Source organism: Vitis riparia, chromosome 4 (assembly GCF_004353265.1).
Source record: "Vitis riparia cultivar Riparia Gloire de Montpellier isolate 1030 chromosome 4, EGFV_Vit.rip_1.0, whole genome shotgun sequence".
Classification (NCBI taxonomy): domain Eukaryota; kingdom Viridiplantae; phylum Streptophyta; class Magnoliopsida; order Vitales; family Vitaceae; genus Vitis; species Vitis riparia.
The window spans coordinates 11,097,549-11,114,395 of NC_048434.1; the positions used below are offsets into that span (position 1 = coordinate 11,097,549).

At 30.1% G+C, this 16,847-nt stretch overlaps 1 protein-coding gene across 1 annotated transcript; it reads right to left on the bottom strand.

Annotated features, from left to right (window-relative positions):
• Positions 1–5,918: 5,918 nt before the first annotated feature.
• Positions 5,919–16,252, bottom strand: LOC117912210 (PH, RCC1 and FYVE domains-containing protein 1). Its single transcript, XM_034826713.1, has 9 exons — positions 15,986–16,252; positions 14,424–14,510; positions 13,492–13,581; positions 13,310–13,396; positions 13,031–13,225; positions 9,830–11,947; positions 8,326–8,472; positions 6,760–7,112; positions 5,919–6,476 (listed from the first exon to the last, which is right to left on the bottom strand). Exons 1-9 carry the CDS (start codon positions 16,034–16,036, stop codon positions 6,356–6,358), a joined length of 3,249 nt encoding a protein of 1,082 aa, XP_034682604.1. The 5' UTR covers positions 16,037–16,252; the 3' UTR covers positions 5,919–6,355.
• Positions 16,253–16,847: the final 595 nt, after the last annotated feature.

Here is a 16,847-nt window from a genome sequence, read left to right on the forward strand (position 1 = left end):
TTAAAACTTGAATAAAATACTTAACATTATTAAATTATCATCCTTTGTTTTGTAATCATCAAAATTTACTATGGAGACCTTAGGTTAACACATAATATACCTAGCCAGCCAAAATTGAGTTGAACGTATATAAAGTCTCAAGAACAATTGGTTTTATAATTAATTTTTCATTAAAAATGATAAATACATTGTTTTTTTGTTTTATGTACTTTACCTCTCCCATATTTTTTAAAAAATATATAATTATTTTTTAATCTTCTTTAAATATTAAAAATTTCATATCCTATACTTATTATTTCATATTAAAAAGGAAATGGTATTAATTAATTTTCTTCTTAATTCATATTAATATGGGAAGGTTATTAGATTTTTTTTAAAAGGAAATATAGGAATGAATTAAAAGAAAGTTTTAAGTAGTGTGATTTTTTAATAAAATATTGGGAAAAGGGGGTTTTAACTCACTAATTTCAAAAAAATATAGAAAAAGTGACCAAAACTTTTATAAATAAATTTTATATTCATTCATTAAAAATATTTTTAAATGCATGTACTTTTTCATAAGTTAGATAATTATTTTCCAAAATACCCTTTTACTTTATATATTAAATAAAATTATAAAAAAATAATTTATCATTTTAATTTGATAAAAGTATCTACAAATAAATATATTATAATTTTTTATTATATAATATAAGATACAAATCATTTTGGAAAAATTTTCCAAAATCCTCAAATGGTAAATAAAATCTTTCTAATTCCCTAATTAATAATTATTTTATATCTTCTATTATATAAATCTACTCATCTTCTCATTTTTTTTTTAATAAAATTGATTAAAAATTTTGTTAGTTGATATTGACAACAAAATAAGAAATTTTAAAAATTAAAACTAAAAACAATTAAAAATTAAATACAATTAAAACCAAAAAAACTTAAAAATTAAATACAATTAAAATAAAATAAAATAACTTTAAAATTAGAAAATAAAATAATGAACTCCCATTGTATTCCAACTCTTTCTCCAATTTCTATTTTCTATTAATGTGATTTAACGAAATGAAAATTAGTATTTTATTTTTATATTTTTAGCTTTAAAGTTTTTAAATTTTTAATTGTATTTTTAATTTTTAAAATTTTTTATTTTATTGATTTCATATCAGTTTTTTAAAAAAGTTTGTCAATTGGTGTTATTAACCAGATAAGTAAAGGTCATTTTATGAAATAATTATTTGACTTGTGAAAGAGTGTATGTATTGTAAAATACTAATAAGTACACACGTGCCAAAGCACACGAGAGAATGTAAAAAAAGTCCAACAAAAAAATTAGTAGGTGAATTTATTCTTTTAAGCCTTATATAGAAATCAAGTAGAGATTTAAAATAAAATAATTGAATTAAACATTTAAAAATAATCGGGATTAGATATAAACAAGATTATACTTTTCTACACCAAATTTTATGATAATAAAATTATTTTTTTAATCAATTTTCTTAAATTAAAAAATAAATACTACTTTGGCCATTGGTCATAACATTTACCAATTTTAATTTAAACACATGGTTTATTTCTTTTACACTAAATTTGAAAAAAAAAATTGTGTTTATTATTTTATATATGTTTAAATACTTTTTTCCTTTTATATAAGAGTTTTTTAATAAACATAAGAACGAAAATGAATTAATTTGAGCAAGAAATTTGTGAATTAAAAAAAATCTTTTAAAAAAAATGAAAAAATCTCAAACTCATAGCATTGTCAGACATGACCCATTGGAATAGTTGAAATGAAAATTTTGAAAAGAATAGAGAATGTTAAAAGAAGAGAAAATTTTTCAAACTTTTAAGAGAATAAAATTTATAATGGATGAGAAATTTAAAAAGTTTTCAAACTTTTAATAATAAATTTTTATAACATTAATTATATTAATAGTGTTCGTTTTAAAGAGAATGAAATTTATAACTTTAAGGCATTTTCGGAATTTAAAAAGTGGAGTAAATAAAAAATTAATGATTGGTGAAGATATACTTTCTTTTCAAAAATAAAAGTAAAAATAAAAATAAATTTTTTTATTAAATTTAAAAATTCTTATGGAAAAATTATTGACTTATATTACGTTGTTCAAAATTATTTTTAATTCGTTTTTAAAATCCATTATATATTTTGTACAATTTATTATTATTATTTGTTTCTAAAGATAGAAAATAGAATCCAGAGTAAATTAAATAATTTTATATCAAAAAAATATATAATATATCAAATTATTCAATCAACTAACAAATATAAAGGAAAAATAAGTTTTGTTCTAAAAATATTTATAATAGTCAAAAGAATTAAAATCTTAATAGAAAATTTTTCGTCATTTTGATAAATTTTATATCAAAATATTAATATTTTTAAAATAATGTTGTAATTTTTAATAAAATTTGAATTTGTTTAAATAAATAATGTAAATGAGTAATGAAACTTTTTATTCAATAATTATCTATAATATAATAAGTATTATTATTAATTCACTATTATTTAATTAAATATAAATATTTAAAAGATTTAAATATCTCAAAATGAATGAAAATCACTTTAATAGTTAGAAACGGTAAAACATACATTTTTTTTTTTTGAAAAAAAATTAATTTATTTCATTGAAGAAATGAAAGATAGGTTAGGATTAGAAGAAAAAATTAATAATAAATATAAGTATTAAATATATTTTATTTATTTTTCTTAAAACACATTCAAATATGATTTAACATACTTCAAATTTGTTATTAAAAAAAAAAAACCTAATTTGTGGGAGAGTTCCAAACAAATCCTAACTATTCTTCATCACAATTCTAAATCTAAAATAAAAAATAAAAAAACACTTTGCGATGATATTCTACTATAACCAAACTTCTCTTTATATATATATTATAAATAAACCAAAATTAATGGTTGAGACAAATAAACATCATATTGATGAATCGTAGAGCATTTCATCAAATAGGATGAAGGATGTAGTAGTTGTGCCAAAGAGGACGAGTTGATGAAGGATGTAGTAGTTGTGCCAGAGAGGACGAATTGTTGTGTCAACGATAAATGTCTAGTTTGATAGGTTTCCCACAAACATTAACCATTTCCTTTATAGTTTCAATTTCTTGAGAGCAGTTTTAGGATTAAATTTGAATATAAAATTAAATGAAGTATTGAATTTAAATATAAAATCAAAATGAAGTTATGACCACTCACATTTCCGTTAACTCAAGTGATTAAATCCCTATTGAAATCGTTGATGGAATGGAAATTGAAGGCAAATCAAAATATTAAATCTTTCATTACCTTTTGTGTTTATAATGGCAATTTTAAATTCCCTAACAAAAAATAAATAAATTCCCATTTAAGCTTATTATAAGTATGAAAAAAATTAAAATTTTAATTATCTTTTAGGTTTGTGATGGTAATTAGGAATGACTTTCGTTACGTCAAGTAATTAAAACCTCAACCAAGTGAAAAGAATAAATTCTTATTTAAATTGATTATTAGTATTGATAAGGGTATTTTTGAAAATAAAAAAGTAAAAAACAAATCATACTTTTATAAGTAATATGGATTTTTAAATAATGAAGATAAAAAATTGAGGTTCCTTTTCCCATATTTTTTTAAATTAGTAAGTAAAAATCCACTTTTCCCTAAAATATATATAAGAATAACCTTTACAAGTAAGGGAGAGTAAATAATGTTATTAACATCATTTTTTAAAAGACACTAATTAAAACTCTTTATATATTTTAAATGAAATTTTCTAAATCACGTGCCATGCACGTGTTATACTACTAGTACGTAAGCAACTAAACCAGTTACATGTATAATTTTTTCTCTTCCTTTTTAAGATTAAAAGCTCCATAAACACTTTATTATGATTAACCTCCTGCAAATAATTATTATCATTCACTAATAAAATTAGTTCTTTTTAAAATATTTTCTTAAAGAGATTGTTTTCATTTTTAGCTCTTATTGGTCGTGGTATTTCCCAGATTCAACAAGATATTAAGGCTATGTTTGGTTCCCGGAACATTTAAGGGAAAATGTAAGAAAAAGAAAATAAAAAAGAAAAGTGAAAGTAAAGAAAAAATAAAGACAAATAAAAATTAGATTCAAAGACAATAAATTATTTTTATATCCTTATTTATACTCATTTTATTTATTTTCCTCATTATATAAAGATTAAATAATTTGAAAATATATAAATTTCTAATTAATTTTAATTATATTTAATTTTCTTTGATATTTTTCATGATGCAACCAAATATTAAATAAATAAAAAACCGTTTTTTTTAACATTTTTTTTTTCTTTTTAATATTTTCTGTGAATCAAACCTAACCTAAAGGTTTAGTTCTTGTATTTTCTCTAAGATAATTCACAAATTTAAAAAGTAGCATTTCTTTTATCACTCAATCAATCATGTCATTATATATTGGTTGTATTGATATGTTATGATCATTTTATATGAAGAAAGAGTAGTAAATTAATCAGAGTTTCCAAAATCCTTTATGAATGCCATGGAGCAGGTTTTTCGACTGGGTTTAGTGTCTTTTTAACTCCCTAAGAATGACTAATTTTATTTAAATAATTTATAATTTTAAAAACTTAAGGTTACGTTAAGTTTTCAAAAAGTATCAAAGAAATAAATAAAAAATACAAAGAAAAATAATTTTCTCATGTTTGATTTTGTCGTCGAAAAAGTGAAAGAAAGTCAAATACAATTAAAATTATTTAGAAATTTATATATTTTAAAATTATTTAATATTTATATATAAGAGTTTAATAAGTAAAAAAAGTTTGAAATAGTAAATAAAAATAGTTTATTGATTTTAAATTTATTTATTTTTATTTACTTTTTATTTCCTTCTACGTTTTCTTTTCATTTTCTTTTTCTTACATTTTTCTTCAAACTTTCCTAGATCCAAACATAGCCTAATAGAAAATCAAAAAATGTTATTTTTTTTTGAAAATTTTATTCTATCTTATGTAAGAAATTAATTTATATTTAATAAAATTTTACTATTCCTCTTTAAAAATTATAACTTTTACTTCAACTTTGAACTAAAGTAAAAAAATTGAAACATAGTAAGTCCAAGTGGGCGATTAGTAAACCAACTTAATAACTTAAAAGTAACTTAATAATTTAATTTAATTTAATAACCTAATTTAAATCATTAAGTAAATTAAGTATATTTGGTAAAATAACTTAATAACATGATTTAAAGTAAAAAAAAACAACTTTAAATAATAAGTAAAAACAATTAATTTGTTCTTAAGTCCATATTTTTATTTCCCTTTTACTATCATTTGTCTTAATTACCTTTACCATCTCTTTTACTACTTTACAACCTCTATTGTTACTTGATCTCATTTACCGTCGTTATATTTTTATGAAGATAAATATCTCAATGTGATGTTTTAAAATAAATTTTAAGTTAATTTTATCAAACATTTTTAATACCTAAAATAAAATTTAAATAATAAATTTTAAGTTAACAACTTGAATATAATTTAACTTAAAATCAAACTTAAATCATTATTAAGTTTTACCGGCAAGACTAAGTATATTCAACCCACCACGTTGGATGTTTATATTTTATTTTCATGCGCAATCAAATAGCACGTGATTCCCACCCCTAACTTTCAACTAAAAAAACATGCATTAAGCCTCCTCTCTAGGTAGTGAAAGACACCAAGTTATCAAGACTAAAGTCGACATCAAAGGAATAAGAGCCCAGATTTGATAAAGCCCAATGAGAGCCAGCCCTTATCTGGGTTTTTCCACTCCATATAAGTTGGCAGCCCAATTCCTTAACTTCCTAAGCACTAGTATGATTGATAGGCCGTAGATAAATGGGCCGTACTGCAGTGATTTCAACGTATGGAAAGTAACAGAACTGCTCAACATACAAATATACTGAGCTCTTGATTTTATTGAGGAGCACAACCATGTAGATTCTCTTCTCAATCAATAAAAATTTTCACATCAAAAGGAAAAACAAAGAAAAATCCATGTCTATGTAAAAGACCTGCTTCTCCTTATTGACAACTATACACTGAACAGCATATGAACAAGTACTTGGACTCTTAAATACAAAGAAAATTTCACCTTTATCTGTAAGCCAATTCTTCATTAGTTAGATAATGAGACATTCAACTTGGTCTTCAGTTCAAAGAGCTGACAAGAAGAAACTACCTTTTTGACTGCATGAAATTATCGTTAGGGCACAGGCACGGGCCTTCTTCCCTAGTGTTCTTGATGAACACACCTACATTCACCTGTCAATGCACATCCAAATATAAAACTTCACTTCTTAGGGCAAGGAAGGACAAATCAACTAGCCCTTCATCTTATTTTGGCTGGAGCTTATGTATCCTTCAATCCCATAATTTTGATATACTCCTATTTGATTCTCTTCCCACCATCGCTCTGCTTCCTTCTCAGTAAATCGTTTGCGGCTGCATGCAAGACACATATCCAAGTACTAATCCAAGTTAAAAGTTGATTAGCATTAAACGTTCTGGAGCTACTCACTTGGATGGATATCGAAAATAATAACCAAAAACATGGTAGGATTCAAAGGGAATGATCATAACAGATATTACAACAGAATATGTTGTTTATGTTGAAGTATAATGAACAAAATCATTATGCTCATTTATGATAGGAAAATGAATAGCCAAGCAACCTTTTAAATACAACTGCATTCACATGAAGAGATTGTAATCAGTAGAAAAATACCTGAATCTCACCCGCTTGAGGCCTCTTTGCCCACTTGCTAAAGTTATGAATGTGATATATACGCCAGGTTCATACTGCTCCACCCATTCAAGCTTGGATGGCCTAGTTCCATTCTGTCTAGGATCTATTTTCTCGAGGCATGAATCCTCTACTGATCTAGTATGGCCTTGACACTCATCTCTCCCATACATAGATCTCAGGGAATTAGAGAACACAATTGGAGAGCCACACAGACTATCTAGCTGTCTCTCTTTCGGAGTATCTGCATATCTTGTAATGATTTGAGGCAGCTTTGAATCAATTCCATCCTTTGCATCTCTTTCAGAAGACAGTTTCTCTGACATCGTATGAAGCTAAACAAAGAATATACCCATCAATCCCAGCTCATTTATAGCACAAATGAAAGTACATGAGTATGATTCCTATGGAATTAGACAAAAGACAAGAAATGAAACTATTCGAGTTTGAAACCTATGCAATTTGACCAGCTCCTCATGTAAAAAGTAGATAAACTTAAACAACTATTTTGATAGAATAGAAAGGCAATGTTACCAACCAAAAGCAAAACATGACCACACTATATATGTCTGAAGAACATTTCTATAGATCTCAATAATCTCTAATTATTTTAGGAATAAAGAGAAAAGAAACCAATCATATAAAACACTAAATATCATTTCTTAGACTCTTGATCCAAGACAAAATGGGTCACTAGGAAAAGCAAAGTTTAAAGAGTGAAATCCAGCAACCATCTCATGCGTATTTAAACTTTGGGTTGAATGAAGCAAAGGGCAAACTAATCATCATAAGAGCCAATTATCGAATGGAGTTGGGGCAACAACGGATTTTCATTTAAATACAGAAAAAATTTAAAACAAATAGGAAAATGAAAATATTATTTATTTGTCTATAGAACATGGCATGTCATATGAAATGGCAACAAATAAGTATAACCAATGATAGCCACAACAGAAATTTATTCATTTGCATCTGAAAAAAAAAATGGATATACTAAAAAACAGTGAGGAAAAAAACCAAATAAAGAAGGATATGATGATTTACCTGCTATAAAAAAAATAATTAAATAAAATAAACTTTTGCTATCAATTTCTTACCATTCATTACTGAAAAAGCTAGGGAACCCTTCCCCACTATATTTATGATTGCTACATTATCCCAAGTAACATTTGACAGAACACCGATTCGATGGTTTATTGCAGAATGCCTAGATTTGTTTTGCCATGTCTCCATGCATTCAGATGCTAAGAACGATTTTCTTTGCCATGGGATATCCAAATCCCTTTTATATTTGCAGAAAAGAACTCCGGAAATTGGGGTTGTATGTTACAATCATGGTTTCAAACTTCATCAGACATGCACAAAGCTTTCACCCCATCAAAATATAAAAATAAAAATAAAAAACTACCAATGATGCACATAATTTCACTTTTATGATAATTAAATCAAACTTTCATTGGAATTAAAAAACCTTGCAGTATGTCCCACTGGTTTGTTAAGAAATATGGCTATCAACCAACTAAACCGACAACAATAAGCGGAGATTACCCTTGATGATAAAGCTTTTATAACCTCCTTTGCTGCTTTACACTTGGCAGCTTCCTCCCTTGCTAGAGACCATGTTTCTTGTAATTTTTGTTGACATTCTTGAATCTTCTCACTTCTCATTTGACATAGCTTTTCAAGGCTCCTAGCCTATTAAAATGAAATGAATTTTGGTTGAGAAAGAATATTCCGAGACAATATCTGAAAGCAATTTAAATTTCACAGGATGTGAATAAAGCAATGCAACAATGTTACATGTGTTCATCAAAAAGAGGAATTATGACAAATCAGGGAAAAATATCTATATATGGGAGAGATAAAGCCTCATAATGACAAAAGTCTTCTCCTTTATACTATTAATTTCAAATACAGAACATAGAACATAGAAATATCATTGCCAGGAAGATTAATATCAAATTTTCCATAATAAAGAATCCTTTTACAAATAAGATTCCTCCTGTTACATTTTGGACGAGAAGCAGAATTTAAGACTTTTTCTTTCAGAATCAAGGAGCAAAAAGCACCAAAACCCAGAGGCTGGTTAATACAATTAAAACCAACTATACAGATAGGCTCTGCCCCTACAAAATTGTTTCTCTCCACCTACATCCATTCATAGTCTGAATCCTACAAGCCACAAAACCCTTTTTCAGAGGCTCAGCGCATGATCTTTTCAGCCATAGCCTTGTTTCTTTTAGTGCCTTCAACTCAAACCATATTATTTTTTCCTAGGATACCAGTGACATAGGTTTACATGACCCATCCCATCCATGGCAAAACTACTTCTAATTTCTCATGTCATGAACATATGGTTCGAATTCTAATCATGGCAGAAGGGACCCAAAAAGGTTGGGCCACGGATTATGTCATAATGAGCTTTAGAATCTCAGCCAAAGTAAACATGATCTCCACTCCTCAGAAATGAGTTATATGGGTATTGTCAAATACCCTTATGCAATGTTAACCCACAAAGGGTTGTCATTGTTTCAAAAGGTGTAGAAGTTTGGATAGATAATAGAAGATTTGTTGAAGAGCTTCCATGAAATCTGTGTTATGACACCCTGGTGTCATTGGGTTTGCCCCCTAGTGGTTTATTTTCCATTTAATTTGTATCTTGGATAGCAAAATTATTTGAACAATTCGTATTCTCTCAATTCATGATAATACAACATCCAAGATGCATTACCATGCAAAATTCATGTAGAGAAAACCAAGAAACTCAAGTGCACCCAGGCAGGACACAAAAAACAGAGCCAAATTAGAGCTTATCTAAATGTTTATGGCTGATCCACACCTTTTGATGTAATCAGCATTCTTAAAAACATGTAATATAAACATCTACCTATTTTATGAACTAATCTAGTAATGTCAAGAGCAGAAAGCTGACAATTCCATGTGGTGTGCGTAAGTGCTTGAAAGAGACATACATATCACAAGACAGGAAAAACATGCATGGCTAATGGTAGCAACTAAACAAATGTAGAAGTAAAGAGGATGGAAAAGTTACCTCAGATCTCAGCCTCTCAACTTCTTCTATGAGAATCTTATCTGTGTCTGGAAAATCTTTCTCCATGTTCACAACAGTGGATACCATATATTTAGATCCCCGGGGGCTCTGTTTCCAACACAGAGGAACAGACGATAGCTGATTATTGGAAAGAGGAACCAATGCTATAGAATTTTCTCTACAATATTTTTCAAATAGAAAAGGGCATGGAACTTGACCCCATCTAGGCAGTCCATTTGACAAAGAAGAAACTGGTTCTAGAGTCTGCTGGTTTTCCACTTGGTTTTTGAATGGTTTCTTTTCATAGGACTGGCTTTCCTCATTACAGGGCTGTCCAACCGATGAAAATTGAGTCCGTGCAGGAGTTCCTTCCCCCCTGTCCTCTTTCTCATCGAACGACGTCTTTTGTGTCATCAATAGCTGTCTTGGACTATGATTTTCCAGCTTTAATAGTCTACTTGAATGTTTAATCCTTTGCAGATAGGTGTAGCATGGATCACAAACTCGAAAAGGCTTTTTTTTATTAGGCGCTAGAGATGCATTTAGAAACTTCTTATTACTACAAGCACGACAGAATAGAAGACCACAATTATAACAATTATGCTTCTTCCTTGTAAACCCAAAAGCCATTCTACATCCACTACAAGCTGATTGGTCAGTGCTAGATATTGACTTGTGTAAACAGATTGCAGCAGTAAAATTTGATCCACAAGCAATACTTTCTACTTGTCTATCTCTCAACGCCTCCACTACAGTTGGGGAGTTCCTATCTTCAGTATCACCTAATCCTAACTGCCCATTTGCACCCATGCCCCATGTATAAAGGCTTCCCTTTGATGTCAATGCAGCAACATGATATGATCCTGATGAAATCTCTTTAACAAATTCGTCTTTAAGCTTCCCTCCAACAATTGCAATTGATTTATCCTTGGCTTGTGGATTTCCTAACTGCCCATGCACTGCACTTCCCATTGTGTAAACTGTCCCCAAACATGTAAGTCCGACAGTCAACATTCTCCCACAAGAAACCTGAACAAAATCATGATCCACAAGTTGCGCAACACATGTTGGTAAAAGCTTCCTCTCTTGATCACCATGCCCAAGTCTTCCTTTATCCCCATCACCCCATGTAAACAACTTCCCACCTTTAGTGTTGAACTTCAGGCGGTCAGCCCTGACTTCCACAATAGCGGCTGTATGCCATGGTCCACATGCAGCAGCTTTAACCCATAAACCACTGAGAGACTCAACTTCTTTCGGTTGAGAAATGCTTTCAAGCTTTCCATGCCCAAGAACCCCAAAAGTTCCATCTCCATAGGTAAATAATTGTCCAGAAGTGGACACAATTGCCATATGCCATTCCCCACAAGCAACATTTGATATACTTGTACCATTCAAAGGACCAGAAAGCCGACTTGGTATCCACTGACTTCTCTTTCTCCTCTCACCCACTAAATCTATACCAGAACCATTGTCACCCCATGTATAGAGTTCACCAGAATGCGTCAGAGCACACGTTTGATATTCCCCACAGGAAACAGATTTTACAAGGACACCAGTAAGGGATTCAACAATTTTTGGGTTGCCCATATCCATGTTAACTTTATGCCCAAGCCTTCCCCCACTCCCCTCACCCCAGCAAAAGACTTCCCCCTGTTTGGTAACTAGGGCAGCATGCTTCCCCCCTAAAGATATTTCTCGCACATCTAACATTGTGGTGGATTCTAGTAACTTGGGAAGCAAAGCATCCGATTGCATCCCATTTTGGTTACCAAACCTATAGACCCCACCTCCTAAGATCCCTCCTTCTATTCCTTCTCCCCATATCATGACATCCCTCAAAATATCATTCTTTTCCATTTGTGGTGATGCATGAGAAGGTGCAGCAACCCGACTCAGCATATCTGTTTGAATTTCTGTGCCAGCACAGATTTCTTCTCCCTGTTTGAGATGATCTGGTTCAACATAAGGAGAACTTGGAAGTGAGACATCCGCTACATTTTTCACATTCGATACACTCGATTCTGATGAATAAAAGCTATCAGCAGAATACGATAAGCCATCAGAAAAACACCTCTCTGAAAGTGACTGTGTAGGGCTTCCACATAAGCTGCGTACCTTCAGAATATAGAATGAAAAAATCAAATAAGTGAAGCATAAGGTTGAACATCAAGGCCAAGGATGGATATACCATCATATCCTGAGTTAAAATTGATTCTAGTCATAAACGAACATTACAAAAACATTCCTCAACATGGTTAACATAGAGGAATCAACTATTTTGAAACTGAAAGAATAGTATATAACATCCTATTACAGTTAAAATCCCAAGAAATATAACTACAATCACTTGATACCAGTGGAAATTTGTAGTGAGCTCAACCGATATTGTTTGTTGTATCTCACTAACTTTTCTTTTTTAAGTACTTTCAATTGCATTTGATAACATTTCTTCATTCAAAAACACAATTCACCATTCAAAACAGGAAAAGATCACATTTTCTCGTCTTAAATAGAAATCCCATGGATCTCACACTCCTATAAGGACAAACCTAAAGCAATTTTCTTTTCTTGTTTGGAGCTTTACTTTATTTGTGTTTTAATCCACATCTATGTATTCAGGTGTCATTTTTGACAAAAACATAATTCTACATGTTCTATTGTTTGCATTCATTCTCTTCTTCTGATGTGAAAATTCTTGGAGAAAAGAAGAAGGGGCGCTTGTTTTCAGAATCTTCACATGCACAGGCCGCATGGATGATTACTCAAGTGTTATATAGAACCTAGATAACCCAATTTAGCACTCATAACACAATTTTAGCACCCATAACACAATAACCTATGAATTATGAATGAGAACTACAAATAACTCCTAAGCTTTTCACGGAAGTTCTACATTACTCAGGTTGATTCCTATATGAAATCACGCCTGTTTTCCTTATCATTAATTGCTAATGCCCATTCAAATTCAGTCTTCTTTTTCCTTATGTAACCTTAAAATACTTTCCATTCATTTTTTTTGTAACTCTCTAACTAGTTACCATGTTTTCCTAATAAATTTTAAATTGCTAATTATTCCAAACACAGGATAACCACAAATGGTCAATTGTATGTTTGCCTCTAGAAAAAGGTATGTTATGAGCAAGTTAAATGATATGTTTTCCGGAATTAACCACAAAAGGAAAGGTATTAACTGGTCACCTGACTAAACTTTGGTGTATCCTCTAGAAGTCCTAGATTATGCTTTCTTCGAAAATAACCTGCTGGGCTATTGAAACAAGTTTGTACGCCTACGCAGTTTCTGAATGTGCTCAATTGTCTAGGATGTTGGCATCTGGATATCACAGCTTTCAAGCCTAAAAACCAAGAATCAGCCTGTGCTTTGTCCTTGCATATCTGTGATTAAGATAGATAAAAAGTATCAGGATTAACTAGTAAAGATACATGCAAGAAACTGAACCAAAGATTTCAAAAGATTACCAGATCAAGTGACCTTTCGCCGTTAGCATAGACAAGTGAAAAGGACCGACACTCCCTTTCTTCTTGAAGCTGCCTCTGAAAATTTACCTACAATACACACAGATAAAGCATAATGGAATATCACCACCAGCTCATGGTTTAAGCATACAATTTAACTTGGATATTAGCTCTTATTTACATACAGTTCTTTGCCCAGGTATAATCTTTGTAATTGAGCTCAATCTCAATTGTTTTTCCTCCTGTCCGGAATACCAAATCAAAAACTTCTCATCCTGAAATCCAAATGACAAATTCAAATTCCAAATTTGTTATTATAAAGTTCCTTAAGTAAACAGACAAACAGAAAAAATGAAAAATGCTCTGGTGTTATTTTTCTTCCATTCATTTCACTAAGTAGTATTTTTAACGTGTAGATGCAAACAAAAGCATACTTTGTTTATCAATCTTTGTTTCACAAGAGGTTGTATTTAATAATGGAAATCTACATCACAGTGCCTGCAACAAATTCTTATCCCTAAAGTGTTTAACATAAATTGAAATCCTTAGAAATTGAAAATTATCACACTTGAGTACCGAGAATTCACTCAAAGAACAGGGACAGGGACAAGTTCTAGTGGAACTTCAGGGAAAAAAAATAAACAATATCGGTTAAGACAGACATTTTTTGACAGAAGATGGTAAATACTATGGCTTAGGAAATAATATATGCAATTTTCAATTAATTTAGCCTGTATCTCAACACTATGGGGTCAACCATACAAATATTTAGCCAAACCAATCTCTATTACATATACCCTGTTACACAAATTCATGGAATCTAAGCATAAATCCTTGTATCCAATATCGCTTATTTGCATTTTTGCACACGAAGCAGTATAAGGAGTTCTGATTATAATGTGATTTGTGATTATGATGCTTCCAAAGTTTGAAAGTTAGGCTCATACTTCAAATATATCAGAATCTTCAAAAGTTCTTCTTTGTAGAAATAGTCCAAAGAGCTGTCTTTGGTTTGAAAAAACCAGTTCTTCAAACTCTGCTCACTCCATGAAGAAATGATTTTATGCATTCCAGTAAAAAATTCTCTCAAAATATAAGCCATAAAAGATGTTACTACCGTAGATAGCCTAAAAGGGCAGAACTTCGGCTTCCCTCTCCGTCCACACCTCAAAAGATAAGCACCCTTTTTCAAAGTCACAATCGCCTGCACAAATTCACAAAAAACATAAAAAGGATATTCATTTTCTACAAAAACAGAAAATACTTCTCAAAATTATGTCAACCAAGGACATATCTCTCACCGAACTTCAAAAAACATTTAACGATTCATTTTCTGATCTCGAACAATTTTGGAAAAAATTTTACGGAATATAATCAAACTAAAATCAGCACAATTTTTTTTAAAAAAAATATTTTTAGGAACAAGAGGTTCAATAATCAAACTCTGAAATTGCTATCAACTAGAAAATGCAAAGGTGAAAAAGAAACCCAAAAGAAAAGAAAAAACAAAAGGTAGGACCAAAAAAAGAAAGGGTAGATTCTGGAAGGATTAACACTCATCGATTGTTGCAAGACAAATCCAATGAGTGCTAAAGGCCAAACAAAAAGGCAGTGCCATGAATCAAGACACTATAAACTTTATTTCACACATAAAATACAATTTATTTAGTTCATTAGCTAAAGCTCACTTCCGGATTAGGTTCCATTATTGCAGCAAGAAATGTTTACTGTTAACATTCCATGACACTGCAGCAAGAAACATTGAGATGATATAAGCTCAAATGTACTAAAAGCACTTTGAATACAAATCCACCCAAAATAATAATAATAATAAATAAATAAACAAAAATGAACCAAAAAAAAAAACCCCATATGTATTTCCCAGCTCTAAACGAAGTAAAGGGCAGTAGATTTGAAGTATATGTTTATCATGATTCCAATCAATCTTTATCCTACTCCTACTCTCTGCTGATCATGGAGAAGGGAACAAAGCTTTGGCAGTAGATTCTCAAACACCACATTTTCAAATCAGTAGCAGCATATACTGCTGGATGGCTAAATTGCATAATTTACCAACTGCAAGTTCTAATCCATTAAAGAAGAAGACTATGTGCAAAAATAATAATAATTAAGAACAAATAAAAATTTGCAAACAAGTAGAACAAACCAAGAAAGCAGTAATAACTAATGATAAAAAAAGACCACACCAAAAACCAAATGCAAGTTGGAAACCCAATTAGTCTTCCACCCTGACATTGCTCACAAAAATCCACAACATGATAAAAACTAATAATTAGTAGAAATTCAAAACCCAAACCAAAGAATTGGTGGACTGATCTACAGAGAAAAAACCTAGAAAATGATTCCAAATTCAGTGTTTTCTTTCTTCTGATAAAAATCAGATTTTGAATCTTTGATCATACCACGTCAAGTGCCTTAACTAAAAGGAAACGGTAAAAGGAGAGCTGGAAATGGGCATTGGTTCGGGATAAAAAAAATGAAGAACAAAGAACCAGATATGATTCAACTCAGCAGTTTTTTACCAAGAAGGGAGCAGGAGAAACAAATACAATTCACAGTGGAGACAAGTCATGCACCAGATACTTGCCATTTCTTTTTCCATTTTTGTTGGCTTTGACAAGAAAAAAAAACAGAGAAAAAGAAGAAAAAAAAGAAAACCTGTTCAACAGCTCTGTCAAATGGAACTGTAGCTAAGGATTCTTCACCCATATTTGGAAGAGAAATTCATGGGCAGACAAAGAAGGCAGAATGAGAAGAGGGTTTGGTTTCCTGAGAAGGGAACTTGACAACAGAAGAATGTGTGAGAAGTAAGAATGCAGAAGATGCCTCTGCTCTGCAGAGAATCAGGGAAGAAAGAGAGAGAGAACTGTGAATGTGATTTTTAATTTTCCCTTTTTTGTTGCCTATCTCTATCTACTGAATCTATTCTTTCCATTACTGTAGTTCTCTTCGTTTCTCGTGCGCACCCTCTCAAAAATACTCAAAAACACAAGGGTTCAATTTCTCCCCCCTGCTGCACGTGTTCACCTTATGCCACATGCCCTTTTTTTTTAATTAATTATAATTATTCTTTTTTTTATTTATCATTTATTAACATATGGTATGTTGTTTATACTATTGTTATTATTAGAATAACGCTATTCTCACTATATGTCCCCTATTTTTCACGTCTATTCTCATTCATAATTTACTTTTTATTTATAAAAATTGTTTGAAATCGCTATTTATTTGAAAACTTTAAATATGACTCTCAAAATAAAGTTTACACCCTATCATTTTTATTTTTATTATTATTATTATTATAGTTTTATAATGGATTTTAATTTTTTTATTTTTCTATATTTATATTTTAAAAATAATTAAATTAAAAGAAAATAAATTATTTCATAAGAAAAAAAAAACATTATTGAGATAAAGAGGAAAATAAACAAACCCACCAAAATATTTTCTGCAATGCATTAAATGAACTTGAAATGTGAGTGGTGGGATTACAAAAAACCATTTTAGAGAGAATTTAGTA